This window comes from Eschrichtius robustus, chromosome 1, assembly GCF_028021215.1.
Source record: "Eschrichtius robustus isolate mEscRob2 chromosome 1, mEscRob2.pri, whole genome shotgun sequence".
Taxonomy (NCBI): domain Eukaryota; kingdom Metazoa; phylum Chordata; class Mammalia; order Artiodactyla; family Eschrichtiidae; genus Eschrichtius; species Eschrichtius robustus.
The window spans coordinates 192,049,763-192,066,356 of record NC_090824.1 but is presented as its reverse complement, the minus strand read 5'-3'; the positions used below and the strand labels follow the sequence as shown (position 1 = coordinate 192,066,356).

Below are 16,594 nucleotides of genomic sequence, written 5' to 3'. Positions count from 1 at the left end.
GACCTTGGTAAGTCCGACGTCAAGTATTAATTATGGTGCTTTCTTTTCACTTATTCAACAAACATTTCTATGGACCCATCATATGTCCTGCACTGTGTTGTCTACTGGGGAATCTGCGGGATTGTAAGCTTCCTGAGGGCTAGGCAGGAGCAAACTGTCCTTGTTTATTTGTATAACCAACCCTGTTTTCCCCCGAACAAACCCACGCACCCTTCCTCACCCTCACACCTAGGACCATCCGACAAGTGCTAGGGGTTCTATCTCCAGTATATTGCTCAAATCTTTTACTTCTCCCCAATTTCACTGCCAAAAAGCCTAGTCCAAGCCACCATCAATCTTTTGCCTGGACTACCGTGTTAGCTTCCTGTTTTGGTCTCCCTGTCCCTCTGTAATTTATCCTCTGTACAAAAGCTACAGTAATCTTTTCTTTCCTTAGTAGTCTTTTAGGAACGTTGAGTCAGATGGCAGTATTCCCTTGATAAAATTTCTTTAATGATTTTTCCATTGCCCTTAGAACAAAATTTACAAAAGTTCCTACGAGGCAATGGCTACTCTCTCTCCCGCCTACTTCCACTTCCTCAGTTTCTTCTAAATCCACTCCGCCCACCTCCCCCCTGTCCCCACCCCCCCCCCGCAACGAAGGATGCTCCAGACAGACTAGCCTGCTTTCAACTTCTTGAACACACACGTGCTTTGCGGCCTCAGGTTCTTTGGAAAGCTCTCCCCTAGCTCCTTCTCAGCCCTCAGTCTCTGCTTAACTCTCCATTTTTCTAAGCCTTTCCAGACCACCCTATCTGACCAGGCCCCTGGAACCCTCTCACCTCCTCCTTTTCACGACTTTATTGCACATTCCACTATGGTGTACCTGTCTGTTACCTGTTAGGTACTTTAAAGTGTAAACTTCAAGAAGGCTGAAGTGATGGGTGACGCACTCAGTAACTATTAGCAAATCAATTTGAGCAAATGAATGAATGAATAAGACAGTACAGACGGCACGCGTTTAGCAAGCGTCTTAAAAGGTTACCTTTAAAAAGAAGAAACTGGACCCTTAAACAGCCTGGACGGCCGAACGCCTTGCACCTCTCGGTGCATTTCGGAACTGCCCGCAATCCCCCAGCCCCGGAACCTCCGCCGCTCAGCACTCAGCGCCCACCCCCGCGCCCGGCCCCGCGCTCGGCCCAGGTCGCCCCCGCGCTCGCCCAATTCCAGTCTCGCCCACCTGAGCGCCCCCGAACTCCGCGCCTCCCGCCCTCGGAGCTCGCTAAACTCTCCCACAGACGCGCGCGGACAGTCCCTCAACCGGCCCCTCAACAGTCACAGACCCGCATCTCACCCGGCTCTGCACCCCTTTCCTTTCTACAGCCGGACCCGCCAAAATTCCAACTCGACTCCGCCCCCCACCTCTGACGTCAGACGCACGCCGGCTCGGGGCTGCACTGATTGGCTACTTCAGAGGTCTTGGCGGAAACGGCCGCGGGGGGGCGGGGAGAAGGTGACCCTTGCGTAAGCAATCTGATTGGCTCACGTGACCGGCGCCCTCTTTGTTGGGGGCAAGGAAGCTTCCGGTCGGTGCAGCCCTGGCTTCCTCCGGTAAGTGTTCTAGCGTCCCCACCGGCGCCGGGAAGTAGAACTGTCCCTGTACGGTATTTTCATAGGAGGTCAGAAGTTAGTTCCTGACACTTTCCGGCACTGACCGTGTCATCCAGTTCTGAGGCTCGTTTTCTCTTACGCTTGACGCAGAGAAGCCTGCACATTGAGGCTCAAACCGCGGAACCCACTGCAGACCTTCCCCCTGCCCTCACAGATTGCCTGTGGCCGGGTTGACTGTATAGAAGTCTGAACAGGCTGGTTGATAATTTCGCTCGGTTGGTTATTTTACAACCTCGTGTTCAGTTGAGATAATGGGACTGAAAAACAAACCAACAAAAATCTTGTCCACCTCCCTCTCTCTGACCGTCGTCACCGTCTGTAAAATGAGAAGGAAAGACTAGATGAGATTCTTAGACCCAGTAGAAACCACTGTTTGCAGAGGAGTTCGTGGTCCTTAATTGCGTCAGAGTTGGGAATAACTGTTTTCTGCTGCTTCTCACCAAAATTTCAGCATCGGGAGACAAGGGGACCGTGTCTTTTTCATCTTCCTAGCTCTTCTTCTGTCTTCTCTCTTGCTGCTGGTGCCTGGCACACAAGAAATGTTTACAGAGAGAAAAAGTCGAATAGAGTATTTGCTCCTGAACAAGTCGCTTAGCTTTGGCGGGGGCGGGGCGGGGGGTCAATTTCTTCATCCGTAAAGTGCTGATAATAGCGGTAACTAGAGGATTTCAGGAAGGATCAAATGAGAATTTACAGTACCTTTTCACACACTGGTTATCAGCCATAATCACTTAGTGCCTCGGGTGTACAAGTTTGGACAAAGATACGGTCCATATTGTAGGCATTTAGTCTAGTTTGGGAGATGTGATCTATGCATAAAAGATAAATAACATAAGGTGACTACCAGGGAGCACCAGTCTTGCTGATGAGGAGGTAAAAGATAGGTGGAAAGATGAGGTGGAAACATTTTAAAATGTAGGTAAAACAAATAGTGTGGCAGATGATGAATACTTTATTCTGTAAGCGGTAAAGAGACCCTGTTTGAGCAGGTGGGGGAGGAAGGTAGGTGGATAAAGGTGTGGCTAAGTGCTCAGACTCTGCAGTTAAGACTGCATGATTTTTAACTGCCACATGCTCACTGTGCAACCTCGGCTAAGTTACTTAACCTCTCTGAGCCTCAACTTAACTCATCTGCAAAACAGGGACAGTCATAGTTATTTCATAGTGTATTGTGAGGATTCATGAGAAAAACTTGAAAATATGCAGTGTGCCCAGCACATGTAAGCATTTAAAGTGTAATAACTTTTATTCTTACTACTTTATAAGGCAATGCTTAGGACGATTAAGCTAACAAAGATGGGTGCTCAGGAGAATTCCCTGGCGGTCCAGTAGTTAGGACTCGGCGCTTTCTCTGCCGTGGCCCCAGGTTCAATCCCTGGTCAGGGAACTAAGATCCTGCAAGCCGCGCAGCAAGCCGCGCAGCGTGGCCAAAAAGAAAAAAAAAAAAAAATCAAAAGATAGGTGCTCAGGAACTGGATACACCAGAAATTGAAGACAAAGAAGCTTGATAGGAGATCGTGATAGTCCCAGATTGTGAGAGCTGAAGGGAAGGGACGAATTGGAAGCACGTTACGAGGGAAACCTATCTGCTTTGGTAACTGACCAGAGGAAAGTTACCTTTGGCAGGAAAAGGAGAGGAGGATGGCCAGGTTGGCAACAGCTGAGAGACCGGCAGACTTATAGAGGAGGAGCTTGCTTTGGACAGGGTAGAGATGTGAGTTCAGCCTGAGGCGATGGTCGGGAGATTTCAGCGCTACCTTTAGATATGTGACCCAAGCCGAGGGGACATATCAGGGCTGCAGGTGTAGGCTTAGTGAGTGCAGTTGAGTTCTCTAAAGTAGAGATTGTAGAAGCAGAATATCTTTGAGTATGTTTCCAGGGCTAATGCACCAGACGATTAAATCGATGCTTCCACCTTTTGGCCCAGCAGGAAACAATGCTATTCAAAATCAGAAAATCAGATCTTCTGCTGGGAGTAACAGCCGGTTTCCAAAGCACCCACACCACCTCCCTGTAGACATCTGTTTACATCTGCCGTCACATCTCATGCTTTATGGCACAGAATTCTCTAGAGTCTTATCCCGAACTTGAATTTGTCCAACTAACTGAACAAAAACGCTTTACTGAGAAAACTGTCATCCTTCCTCAGAGGCAGTGCTCTACTTGGAGATGAATGGCCCTCCTGAGAAAGGAAAACCCAGCCTCCTTAATTTTCCTAACAGAATATTGTCTTTGTTGCCCAAATAAATGTCTATTGCTTTTCAAACAATGTAGAGGTTACTTCAAGCAACAGGGTATGTTCCTCCATCTCGACTGATGTTTTGCAAAGAGAAGCCAATAAAAAAAACTCTAGCCTTGCTGGTTTTAATTAATTCATGAGAATGCTCAACACATTTCTTCCTTGGTTTTGCTGAGTTAATAACTACAATATATACTTTATGCATGCAGAATAAATTTTACCCGTGATTATGGCTCCATATGTTTAAAGGACAAAATTGCTACATAAACCTATCAGCTTACTGAGAGTTCCTAAGCCAATATTTTTTTGTATTATACTTCATATCTTTGCAATTACTTAGCTAGAAAAAAAGAACACTTACAATGCTCAGTGATGACCAATATCTTCACAAAGAGAACATAATGTTATTTCAATAATTGTTAAAATGACAAACTCTGTAAGTCAAAGGATACCAAAGAAGATGGTAAAATTATTTCTACATTTTGCTTTCATAGCAAAGCAGTTTTGGTACCTGTCCTTTCACTAAAACATTTGAATATTGGTCCATATACTTAATTCCTGTTACACTTAAAAGCTGCAACTAGCTGTTCTATCAGCTTTCTTCCATTGAATTAATGATTGCATATTAAATCTGATATTTCATTAAAAGCAATTCCAACTTAGCCCTTTCATTATGGGTCAAATGAAATTGTTGGTCAATTTTCACCATAATCTTGATTTTATGATTTAATGTGAACACATTTTGTATGTGTTCATATTAAATAATCTTATATATAGTTAAAAGGGTTTTTTTCATTTTTAAAGAAAATAATAGACTTTATTTTTTTAGAGCAATTTTAGGATTACAGAAAAATTGTGTGGAAAGAACAGAGTTCCCATATAGCCCCTTCCACACACACAATTTTTTTTTTTTAGTAGATCTTTATTGGAGTATAAGTGCTTCACAGTACTGTGTTTCTGTTGTACAACAAAGTGAATCAGCCATATGCATACATATATCCCCATATCCCCTCCCTCTTGAGCCTCCCTCCCACCCTCCCTATCCCACCCCTCTAGGTGGTCACAAAGCACCGAGCTGATCTCCCTGCGCTATGCTGCTGCTTCCCACTAGCTATCGATTTTACATTTGGTAGTGTATATATGTCCATGCCACTCTCTCACTTCGTCCCAGCTTACCCTTCCCCCTCCCCGTGTCCTCAAGTCCATTCTCTATGTCTGTGTCTTTATTCCTGCCCTGCCACTAGGTTCATCAGTACCTTTTTTTTTTTAAAAAAAGATTCCATATATATGTGTTAGTATATGATATTTGTTTATCTCTTTCTGACTTACTTCACTCTGTATGACAGACTCTAGGGCCATCCACCTCACTACAGATAACTCAATTTCATTTCTTTTTATGGCTGAATAACATTCCATTGTATATGTGTGCCACATCTTCTTTATCCATTCATCTGTCGATGGACATTTAGGTTGGTTCCATGTCCTGGCTATTGTAAATAGTGCTGCTGTGAACATTGTGGTACGTCTTTTTTTTTTAATTTATTTATTTTTTGGCTGCTTTGGGTCTTCGTTGCTGTGTGCGGGCTTTCTCTAGTTGCAGCAAGCGGGGGCTTCTCTTGTTGCGGAGCACAGGCTCTAGGCACGTGGGCTTCAGTAGTTGTGGCTCGCGGGCTTTAGAGCGCAGGCTCAGTAGTTGCGGTGCATGGGCTTAGTTGCTCTGCGGCATGGGGGATCTTCCCAGACCAGGGCTCAAACCCGTGTCCCCTGCCTTAGCCGGTGGATTCTTAACCACTGTGCCACCAGGGAAGTCCCACATGTCTCTTTTTGAATTATGGTTTTCTCAGGGTATATGCCCAGTAGTGGGATTTCTGGGTCATATGGTAGTTCTGTTTTTAGTTTTTTAAGGAACCTCCATACTGTTCTCCATAGTAGCTGTACCAATTTACATTCCCACCAACAGTGTAGGAGGGTTCCCTTTTTCACCACACTTTCCAGCATTTATTGTTTCTAGATTTTTTGATAATGGCCATTCTGACTGGTGTGGGGTGATACCTCATTGTAGTTTTGATTTGCATTTCTCTAATAATTAGTGATGTTGAGCATCTTTTCATGTGCCCCTTGGCCATCTGTAGGTTTTCTTTGGCACACACACAATTTTATTATTAACATCTTGCATTAGTATGGGACTTTTTGTTACAACTGATGATCCAATATTGATACATTATTATTAACTAAAGTCTATAGTTTACATTAGGGTTCACTCTTTATGTTACACATTCAATAGATTTTGACAGAGGTATCCACCATTACAGTATTATACAGAATAGTTTCACTGCCCTAAAAATCTTCTGTGCTCTTACCCATCCCTCCCTCCACCAAACCTCTGGCAACCACTGACCTTTTTTACTGTCTCTGTAGTTTTGCTTTTTCCAGAGCATTATACAGTTCAAATCATACAGTGCGTAGTCTTTTCAGATTGGTTTCTTTCACTTAGCAATATGCATTTAAGGTTTCTGCATGTTTTTTTTGTGGTTTGATAGCTTATTTCTTTTTAGCACTGAATAATATTCCATCACATGGATGTACACCATAGTTTGATTATCCATTTATCTGTTGAAGGACATCTTGGTTGCTTCCAAGTTTTGGCAGTTATGAGTAAAGCTATTATGAACATTCATGTGCAGGTTTTGTATGGATGTAAGTTTTCAATACATTTGGGTAAATTCCAAGGATTGTGTGCTTAGTTTTGCAACAAACTGCCAAACTGTCTTCCAAAGTACCATTCTGCATTTCCATCAGCAGTGAATGAGAATTCCTGTTGTTCCACATCCTCCCAAGCACTTGGTGGTGTTATTGTTTTGAATTGTAGCCATTCTAATAAGTGTGAGATGGTATCTTGTTGAAATTTGCAATCCCCTAATGACATGCGGTTTAGCATCTTTTCATATGTTTATTTGCCAACTGTACATCTTTGGTGAGGTATCCATTATCTTTTGCCCTTTAAAAAATTGGGTTGTTTTCTTATTGTTGCATTTTAGGAGTTCTTTGGATATTTTGATACCAGTTCTTTCTCAGATATGTGTTTTGTAAACATTCATTCCCAGTCTGTGGCTTGAGTTAGTTTTTGTGAAAGGTGTAAGGTCTGCAACTAGATTATTATTATTATTATTCTTTTTGAATGTGGATGTTCAGTTGTGCCGGCACCATTTGTTGAAAATACTATCCTTTCTCCATTGAATTGCTTTTGCCCCTTTGACAAAGACCAGTCTTTGTCAAATACTCTCTGGGTCTATTTCTGGGCTCTCTGTTCTGTTCCATTCATGTATTTGTCTATTCTTTCACCAGTACCACACTGTCTTGATTACTGTAGTTTTATAGTAAGTCGTGAAGTTGGGTAGTGCCCACCTTCCAACTTTGTTCTTTTCCTTCAATAGCGTGTTGGCTATTCTGGGTCTTTGCTTCTACATATAAACTTTAGAATCAGTTTGTTGATAGCCACAGAATAACTTGGGATTTTGATTGTAATTGCGTTGAATCTGTAGATCAGGTTAGGAAGAACTGATATCTTAACAATATGGAGTTTCCCTATATGTAAACATGGAATATCTCTCCATTTATTTCTTTAATTTCTTTCATCAGATCTTATACATATTTTATTGGATTTATAACTAAGCATTTCATTTTGGGGTGTTAATATAGATGTTATAGTGTTTTTTTAAATTTCAAGTTCCAGTTATTCATGGCACACTGATATTGGTAATCTGTGTCTTCTCTTTTCTTAGTTAACATGGGTAGAGATTTATCAATTTTATCAATTGTTTCAAAGAACCAGCTTTCGGTTTCATTGATTTTCTCTATTGAGTTCCTGGTTTAAATTTCATTGATTTCTGGCCTCAGTTGTATTAAGTTATTTTCTCCTGTTTATTTTGCATTTAACTTGCCATTCTTTTTCTAGTTTTTTTTTTTTTAAAGAAGCGTTAATTATTGATTTTAGATCTTCTTTTCTATATATGCAGTTAATGCTACACATTTCCTGCTAAGCACTGCTTTCATTTCATCCCCAAATTTTGATGTTATATTTTATTTCATTTAGTTTAAAATATATTTAAATTTCTCTTGAGACTTATTTAATCCATGTATAATTTACCAAATGTATTTAAGCTCCAAGTGTTTTGAGGGTTTCCAGGTATCTTTGTGTTATTGATTTCTAGTTTAGTTCCACTGTGGTATGAGAACATACTGTGTATGATTTCTGTTGTTTTAAATTTCTTAAATTAAATTTAAATTTCTGTGTTTAATGGCTCAGAATGTGATCTGTCATGGTAAATGTCCTCCAAGAGCCTGAGAAGAATGTGTATTCTGTCATATGTACACTATGAAGTATTCTATAAATGTCCGTTAGATCTAGTTGATTGACGCTGTTCAGTTCAACTATGTTCTTAATGATTTTTTTGCCTGTTGGGTCTGTTAATTACTGATAGAGGGATTTTCAAGTCTCCAGCTGTACTAGTGGATTGGTATATTTTTCCTTGTAGTTTTTGCCTTATGTATTTTGATGCTGTGTTTTTAGGTACATATACAGTAGGGATTTTTATGTCTTCTTGGAGAATTGGTCCCTATATCATTTTGTAATGCCCCTTTATCCCTGATAATTTTCCTTGCTTTGAAATCTTCTTTGTCTGAAATTAATATAGCTACTCTTTCTTTTGATTAGTGTTAGCATGCTGTATCTTTCTCCATCTCTTTACATTTTATCTATATGTGTCTTTATATTTAAAGTGGGTAGACAGCATATAGATGAGTCTTGCTTTTTTATCCACTCTCAAAGTTTCTGTCTTTTAATTGGTATATTGAGACCAATGATGTTTAAAGTGATTACTGATATAATTGGATTAACATCTACCATATTTGTTACTGCTTTCTGTTCACTGCCCTTGTTCTTTGTTTCTTCTATTGTCTTTCATTCTATTTCTGACTTTTCTGGTTTTAATGGAGCATTTTATGTTATTCCATTTTCTCACTTCTCTTAGCGTATCAATTATACTTTTTTAAACTTTTTGGGGGGGTGGGTAGGGGTGGTGTTGCCCTAGAGTTTGCAATATACATCGACTAGGAATCCAAGTTCACTTTCAAAGAATACTGTATCACTTCATGGGTAGGGAAAATACCTTGTAACAGAGTATCCCCAATTCTTCCCTCACATCCCTTATAACATTGTTGTCATTTATTTCATTTACCCATTAGCTATAATCACCAAATACATGTGGCTATTGTTACTTTGAACAAACTGTTTTCTATTTTGGAATTCCCCGGCAGTCCAGTGGTTAGGACTTCATGCTTTCACTGTCAGGGCCTGGGTTCGATCCCTGGTCGGGGGACTAAGATCCCACAAGCCGTTCAGCACAGCCAAAAAAAACCCAAAAAACAAAAAACGACAAAACCTGTTACCTGTTCATTAAGAATAAGAAAAATAAAAGACTTTATCTTCATGTATTCTTTCTCTAATGCTTTTCTTTTCTTTTTATAGATCTGAGTTTTTGACCTTCTCTGAAGAGCTTTTACATTTCTGGCAAGGCAGGTCTACTGGCAACAAATTCCATCAACTTTTGTTTGTCTAAGAAAGTCTACTGCTCCTTCACTTTTGAAGAATAATTTCCATGGACACAGAATTATAGGTTGGTGGTTCTTCTCTCTCAACTTTCTTCTTGCTTGCATGGTTTCTGTAGAGAGGTCTGATGTATTTCTTATCCTTGCTCATCTACAGGTAAGTTATTTTTCCCTTTTGGCTTCTTTCAAAAAATTTTTTTTGTTTTTGATTTTCTGCTTTTTGCCCATGATATACTTAGGTGAAGACTTTTTTGGCATTAATCCTGTGTGGTGTTCTCTGAGTTTCCTGGATCTGTGGTTTGTACCTGTCATTAATTTTTGAAAATTCTCAGCCATTATTACTTCAAACATTCCTCTGTCCCCTTCTCTCCTTCTGGTATTCTCTTTGCACACTTTCTGTAACTGCCTCACAGTTCTTGGATATTCTGTTCTTCTTCATTCTTTTTTTAAAATTGCTTTTCAGTTTTGGAAGTTTCTCATGACATTTCTTCAGGCGCACTGATTCTTTTCTCAGCCATGGTCTTTCTACTCATGATCTCATCATAGGCATTCTTTATTTCTGTTACAGGCTTTTTGATTTCTAGTATTTCCTTTTGACTTTTTCTTAGAGTTTCCATCTCTCTGCTTACATTACCCCTCTGTTCCTGCATATTGTCACTTTTTCCATTAGAGCTCTTAGGATGTTAATCACGGTTGTTTCAAATTCCCAGTCTTATATCCATTATGTCTGAGTCTGGTTATGATGCTTTCTTTATCTTTAAAAACTGTTTTTTAGTCTTTCAGTATGCCTTATAATGTTTTGTTGAAAACTGAACATGATGTACTAGGTAAAAGGAACTGACGTAAATAGGCCTTTGGTGTGGGGTTTTTTGTTTATCTGGCTAGGAGTTGGACCGTGATTAGTGTTTGCTGCAGCTGTGTCATATGCTAAGATTTCCTCTGGTGCCCTTGTTTTTGTCTCCACTGTTGTCTCTGGGTTTCCCTATAGACTTCTTCTTAGAGAAATTCTAGGGTGTGCAGTTCTTTCCGTTGTAATCCCTTGTTATCATACAGAAGCCCTGTTGATGTGGTGGTGAGGGGTAGCGGGGAGGGGAAGCATTCTATAGGTCTATGGTTAGTCCTTTCGTGAGCTTGTGCCTCTGGGCTGTGACCTTTACAGGTTTTTTCCCTCCTCCTTAGGTGCTAAGAATAAGGGGGCAGAAGTTGGGTATATCTGTTCCCCCAGGTTGGTCAGGCTCTGATAATATCCCAGCAAGTTAGGCTCTGGTAAAAAAGTTTCCCTGAGGGCAGCCTTCTTAAGAAGAACAGAATGCTCTGGTGTATTTCAAAATGTCTACTCCCGCCTGCCCCCCGGCCCCCGCTGGAATTATGCGGGAGTTTTTTCTAATCTTTACTGTGGGAATCTGGTAGGACTTGTGGAGGTAAAACTCATGGAAGTGCAGGGTTCCCCCTAAGACTGGGCTCCCCCTGGAGTTTTTAACTCTCAAGCTCGTCCACACTGAGACTTTAGCAATCCTTCAATTACAGTTTACATTTTCCTACTCAGGTACTGGCTCCTACTGTGGTTTCTGCTCCTGAGACCCTGGTCTGGTAATCAGCGACTCTCTGTATCTCCCTATCTGTCTCTCCAGTTTGGGGGCAGAGGTTTACCCTGTGACCTCAGTTGTCTGAAAGATTTAAAAGAGTTGACGATTTTAAGTTTGTTCGGCTTTTTTCTTATTATAAGGATAGGAATGATGACGTCCAAGCTCCTTACGTGCCAGACCAGATCAAAATTATTATTATTATTATTATTTTTTTAAACATCTTTATTGAAGTATAATTGCCTTACAATGGTGTGTTAGCTTCTGCTTTATAACAAAGTGAATCAGTTATACATATACAATACGTTCCCATTTCTCTTCCCTCTTGCATCTCCCTCCCTCCCACCCTCCCCATCCCACCCCTCTAGGTGGTCACAAAGCACCGAGCTGATCTCCCTGTGCTATGCGGCTGCTTCCCACTAGCTATCTATTTTACATTTGGTAGTGTATATATGTCCATGACACTCTCTTACCCTGTCACATCTCACCCCACCCCCTCCCCATATCCTCAAGTCCATTCTCTAGTAGGTCTGTGTCTTTATTCCCATCTTGCCGATAGGTTCTTCATGGCCTTTTTTTTTTTCTCCTTAGATTCCGTACATATGTGTTAGCATACTGTATTTGTTTTTCTCTTTCTGACTTACTTCACTCTGTATGACAGACTCTAACTCCATCCACCTCATTACAAATACCTCCATTTCATTTCTTTTTATGGCTGAGTAATATTCCATTGTATATATGTGCCACATCTTCTTTATCCATTCATCTGTCGATGGACATTTAGGTTGCTTCCATGTCCTGGCTATTGTAAATAGAGCTGCAATGAACATTTTGGTACATGACTCTTTTTGACCTATGGTTTTCTCAGGGTATATGCCCAGTAGTGGGATTGCTGGGTCGTATGGCAGTTCTATTTGTAGTTTTTTAAGGAACCTCCATACTGTTCTCCATAGTGGCTGTATCAATTTACATTCCCACCAACAGTGCAAGAGTGTTCCCTTTCCTCCACACCCTCTCCAGCATTTATTGTTTCTGGATTTTTTGATGATGGCCATTCTGACCGGTGTGAGATGGTATCTCATTGTAGTTTTGATTTGCATTTCTCTAATGATTAATGATGTTGAGCATTCTTTCATGTGTCTGTAGCCCATCTGTATATCTTCTTTGGAGAAATGTCTATTTAGGTCTTCTGCCCATTTTTGGATTGGGTTGTTCGTTTTTTTGTTATTGAGCTGCATGAGCTGCTTGTAAATCTTGGAGATTAATCCTTTGTCAGTTGCTTCATTTGCAAATATTTTCTCCCATTCTGATGGTTGTCTTTTGGTCTTGTTTATGGTTTCCTTTGCTGTGCAAAAGCTTTTAAGTTTCATTAGGTCCCATTTGTTTATTTGTGTTCTTATTTCCATTTCTCTGGGAGCTGGGTCAAAAAGAATCTTGCTGTGATGTATGTCATAGAGTGTTCTGCCTATGTTTTCCTCTAAGAGTTTGATAGTGTCTGCCCTTACACTTAGGTCTTTAATCCATTTTGAGTTTATTTTTGTGCATGGTGTCAGGGAGTGTTCTAATTTCATTCTTTTACATGTAGCTGTCCAGTTTTCCCAGCACCACTTATTGAAGAGGCTGTCTTTTCTCCATTGTATATGCTTGCCTCCTTTATCAAAGATAAGGTGACCATATGTGTGTCGGTTTATCTCTGGGCTTTCTATCCTGTTCCATTGATCTATATTTCTGTTTTTGTGCCAGTACCAAACTGTCTTGATTACTGAAGCTTTGTAATATAGTCTGAAGTCAGGGAGCCTGATTCCCCCAGCTCCATTTTTCGTTCTCAAGATTGCTTTGGCTATTCGGGGTCTTTTGTGTTTCCATACAAATTGTGAAATTTTTTGTTCTAGTTCTGTGAGAAATGCCAGTGGTAGTTTGATAGGGATTGCATTGAATCTGTAGATTGCTTTGGGTAGTAGAGTCATTTTCACAATGTTGATTCTTCCAATCCAGGAACATGGTATGTCTCTCCATCTATTTGTATCATCTTTAATTTCTTTCATCAGTGTCTTATAATTTTCTGCATACAGGTCTTTTGTCTCCTTAGGTAGGTTTATTCCTAGATATTTTATTCTTTTTGTTGCAATGGTAAACGGGAGTGTTTTCTTAATTTCACTTTCAGATTTTTCGTCATTAGTGTATAGAAATGCAAGAGATTTCTGTGCATTAATTTTGTATCCTGCTACTTTACCAAATTCATTGATTAGCTCTAGGAGTTTTCTGGTAGCATCTTTAGGATTCTCTATCAAAATTATTTTTAAACATAATATTTAAAGACTTAATTGTGTAAAATTATTAGCTGTAAAAGTTTCTTTTGCTCACTCATATTCCTTCACGTTTCCCATCTTTCTGTTGTTCCCATTAGCCACACAAGAATACAGCATGGCTGGCCGTAGAAGACGGGCCTAAATTCTGATGAGGTGTAGTCGACTGGTAACATGGAACAAGGCCTTTGAAGACTAAATTAACTGGATAAGACATGCACAGACTTTACAAGTTGTTTACCAAACTGTTTGATTCCCCCAAAACAATAGCCTTAATTTAAATTGACCATATGAACTTGCCTTCATCTACAATCCTTCTACTTGGCAAGGAAACAATTTGATCACAGGCTTAATAAGCACATTCACACTGTTATTTCACATTGGGGTCAGGTTAATATTTTTACTTGAACAAAGTAAAAGGATATTCCCAATAACTTCAGTGTAGAACCATTTGGTTTGCTTTTTTATTTAGGATACTGTAGAAATCTACCTTCTCCAATATAAGATAGTAAGGAAAAAAAATTTAAACTAGAAACTATAAACAAAAAATTAAAAGTAAAATTTTCATAGTTATTTTAGAAATGTCTTTAACAAACCCCCTGGGGTGACGGGGGGGATCTAAATTACTGTTGAATTTGTGCAGTGTGTTCTCCTGGCATGAAGCTGTAATTAACCATTTTGATTCCTGTTTTAAAATACATATATACCTATACACATATGCACACACAAGTCAAGTTTGTCTAGGAGAGATTCTTATGACAAAGTCAAACAGAGGAGATTTAAAATTTTTCTCTAAAATATTTTAGGATATAGATACATAAGGACATTGCTAACTTTTATGGCTGGTAAACTGTAGGTTTACAAAATATGGCAAATCCCTATCTTTTCACCTCCTTAGAAAGAACAGTTTCTAATTCAAACACCACTTACTGGTATCTAGTAAAGGGATTTGCTCATATTCATGGAATTAACAAAATGGTTCTGAATAAGTATTAAGCTTATATGAAGCTGAATACAGAAAACACATCCTATGAAATTAGCTAGTCATATATGAACAATATGAAAGATTCATAAGCAAAATTTTATTTTGCAATAACTATTTTTGTGATTATGAATATAGAGCCTGATCCAGGAAGAAAATTAATAGATAGCTATTCTTTTTAGAAATTAATACACTATTTACTGTATAGTTGATAAACATATACCTGCAGCACAACAAAAGAAAAAGAAAACTTTACACTGGATGATTACATGAAATCCAGTGAACCTAATCTATCCGCTTCATGTAGGTCAGTATTTTTTCACTTGTCCTGATGATCAAGTAAAAGGTCACAGGGCTCATCTGAAAAGAGCCACATCATAACTTTGGTGCTGTGGCTGAAATAAAACTGTAAGATATACACATATACACAACCCCAGACAGATCTGTCTTAAATGAATAAAGAAAAATAACAATGTAATTTATTTAAAAATACTTCAGAGACACTTTTCTTGATTAAATCTGTGACCACTTCATTTTTCCTGCCTCCTTAGACAGTTCTTAATCAGTGAGGCTTCTTCCATCTTATTACCACGTTTACTCTATCCACGACGTCACACACTCATAACCCGCATGGACAGTTCAGTGCTCACATCAACTGAATATTAAAAAAAAAACAAACCTCTTATCAGAAGAGTGGTACGTTAAGGATTCTATTTTGCGAGTTTACAGGAATGCACCCAAAAATGTCCTTTTTAGAAGATAATGGTTTTCTTTCTCCTAAAATAATGAGCCAAAATATTTGAGTGAAACAAATGACACAAAAGTACAACTCTTGGAGGAAAAAATCTGACATTTACCAACAGTTTGGGGGAGGTGAAAGGTCAACACTTAAATGATGCAGTCCGTAACGTGAATCAGTAGTGTATCTATGTCGGGCAGAACTTCTCCACATTTGGGGCAAGAATGAACTGGAATATTCTGTTGTTCCTGCTGCATCCAGTTTCTATCCTCAGCTCCTGGGAATAAGCATTAAATGAAATGTTAATCCATTCTTTCCATGCTGCAAGCAGTTTTTAAAAACAGATGGTGAATTTTAATTTTAACATCAGTTAAACTTGGTAATCAATACCTCGTGGGAAATGAATACAGGGTTTTTTTTGGTCTTTAACTGAAGTAATCGATACACATAGAAAAATATCTCCAAAAGTAATACCTGCTTCCCTATCATATTAGGATTTAGGCTCTATTCCAGGTTCCAGGTATGTGAAAATAACGTGGTTTCGGTTTTAGGTACAGGATGATACATGTTCTAGTAAAAACTAGAATATCTGAGAGAGGAAAAGAGATAGATGAGGGTGTAAGCTAAGGAGAAGCGGAGAACTTGGACAGTGAGCAGAGCACAGAGAGGGATCCTGGAACAGCAGGTACCTTCTCAGAAGCAGAGACAATTACGACCATTCAGGAGATGCTTCTGAGCACGTGGGAGATGGGAGAGAGGGATACAGACATGGTGGGGACATCAGGCAAGAAAAAGAGACAGTGGCAGGACGTGAGGGGAGCACTGAGGCTGTGTCAGACACAAGGTGCTTTTGTGGGGGAGGGCAGAGAAGGGCGCCTGGCTCAGACTGCTCCGTGCAGACAGGCCCCCTGATGAGACCAGCCCCACTTGAGAGGAGTCTTAAGAATGAACAAGAGTTATCCAGGCAAAGGAAGTGAGGAGAAGGAATTGAAGAATCAGTCCTATTGTTTCCCCCAATTCTGGAGTTGGACTGAGGTTCAAGTCTTAAATCAAAGAATGCTCTGAAGAAGTCATGGCTCTCGGCAGGTCCCCTGTGTGTAAACCGTGCTCAGTACAGGAAACGTTTTCTAGCTCCCAGAGCACCTCGTTGATCTGATCTTTCTGCACCGATCCAAAGCATTTTAGTTTTTCAGTGTCTCCACCCAGGTCTCTAGATTTTTATTCAGCCCCCAAAATGTTTGTTTTTGTGGATGATAGTGGAGGTAACTTTTTTTTTTTAATTAATTAATTTATTTATTTTTGGCTGTGTTGGGTCTTCGTTGCTGCACGCGGGCTTTCCCTAGTTGCGGCAAGCGGGGGATACTCTTTGTTGCGGTGCGCGGGCTTCTCATTGCAGTGGCTTCTCTTGTTGCGGAGCACAGGCTCTAGGCGCCACAGGCTTCAGTAGTTGTGGCATGTGGGCTCAGGAGTTGTGACTCGCGGGCCCTA

The 16,594-nt window shown here is 40.0% G+C and overlaps 2 protein-coding genes and 1 long non-coding RNA gene across 8 annotated transcripts in view; 1 reads left to right on the top strand and 2 right to left on the bottom strand.

Moving 5' to 3' along the window:
* MCM10 (minichromosome maintenance 10 replication initiation factor) overlaps window positions 1–1,391 on the bottom strand; it is a 40,819-nt gene extending 39,428 nt beyond the window's left edge. For 2 of the 4 annotated variants that reach the window (XM_068561575.1, XM_068561585.1), the window contains exon 1: window positions 1,334–1,391. The gene's annotated coding sequence lies outside the window, so the exon portion shown is untranslated. Of the gene's footprint in view, window positions 1–1,219; window positions 1,303–1,322 lie in introns of those variants that run through there. The other 2 variants (XM_068561568.1, XM_068561561.1) reach the window with 2 other exon arrangements.
* Window positions 1,392–1,549: 158 nt separating this feature from the next.
* Window positions 1,550–13,771, top strand: LOC137775562 (uncharacterized). The gene is made up of 3 exons (XR_011076042.1): window positions 1,550–1,590; window positions 9,417–9,564; window positions 13,487–13,771. It is a non-coding gene; the product is annotated as an uncharacterized lncRNA (long non-coding RNA).
* A 1,278-nt stretch (window positions 13,772–15,049) lies between these two features.
* OPTN (optineurin) overlaps window positions 15,050–16,594 on the bottom strand; it is a 42,434-nt gene continuing 40,889 nt past the window's right edge. For all 3 annotated transcript variants that reach the window (XR_011076041.1, XM_068561531.1, XM_068561542.1), the window contains exon 14: window positions 15,050–15,383. Coding sequence is in view for 2 of the 3 variants with exons in the window: in XM_068561531.1 (XP_068417632.1) it covers window positions 15,256–15,383 (128 nt within the window). In the remaining variant the exon portion in view is untranslated. The remainder of the gene's footprint in view (window positions 15,384–16,594) is intronic.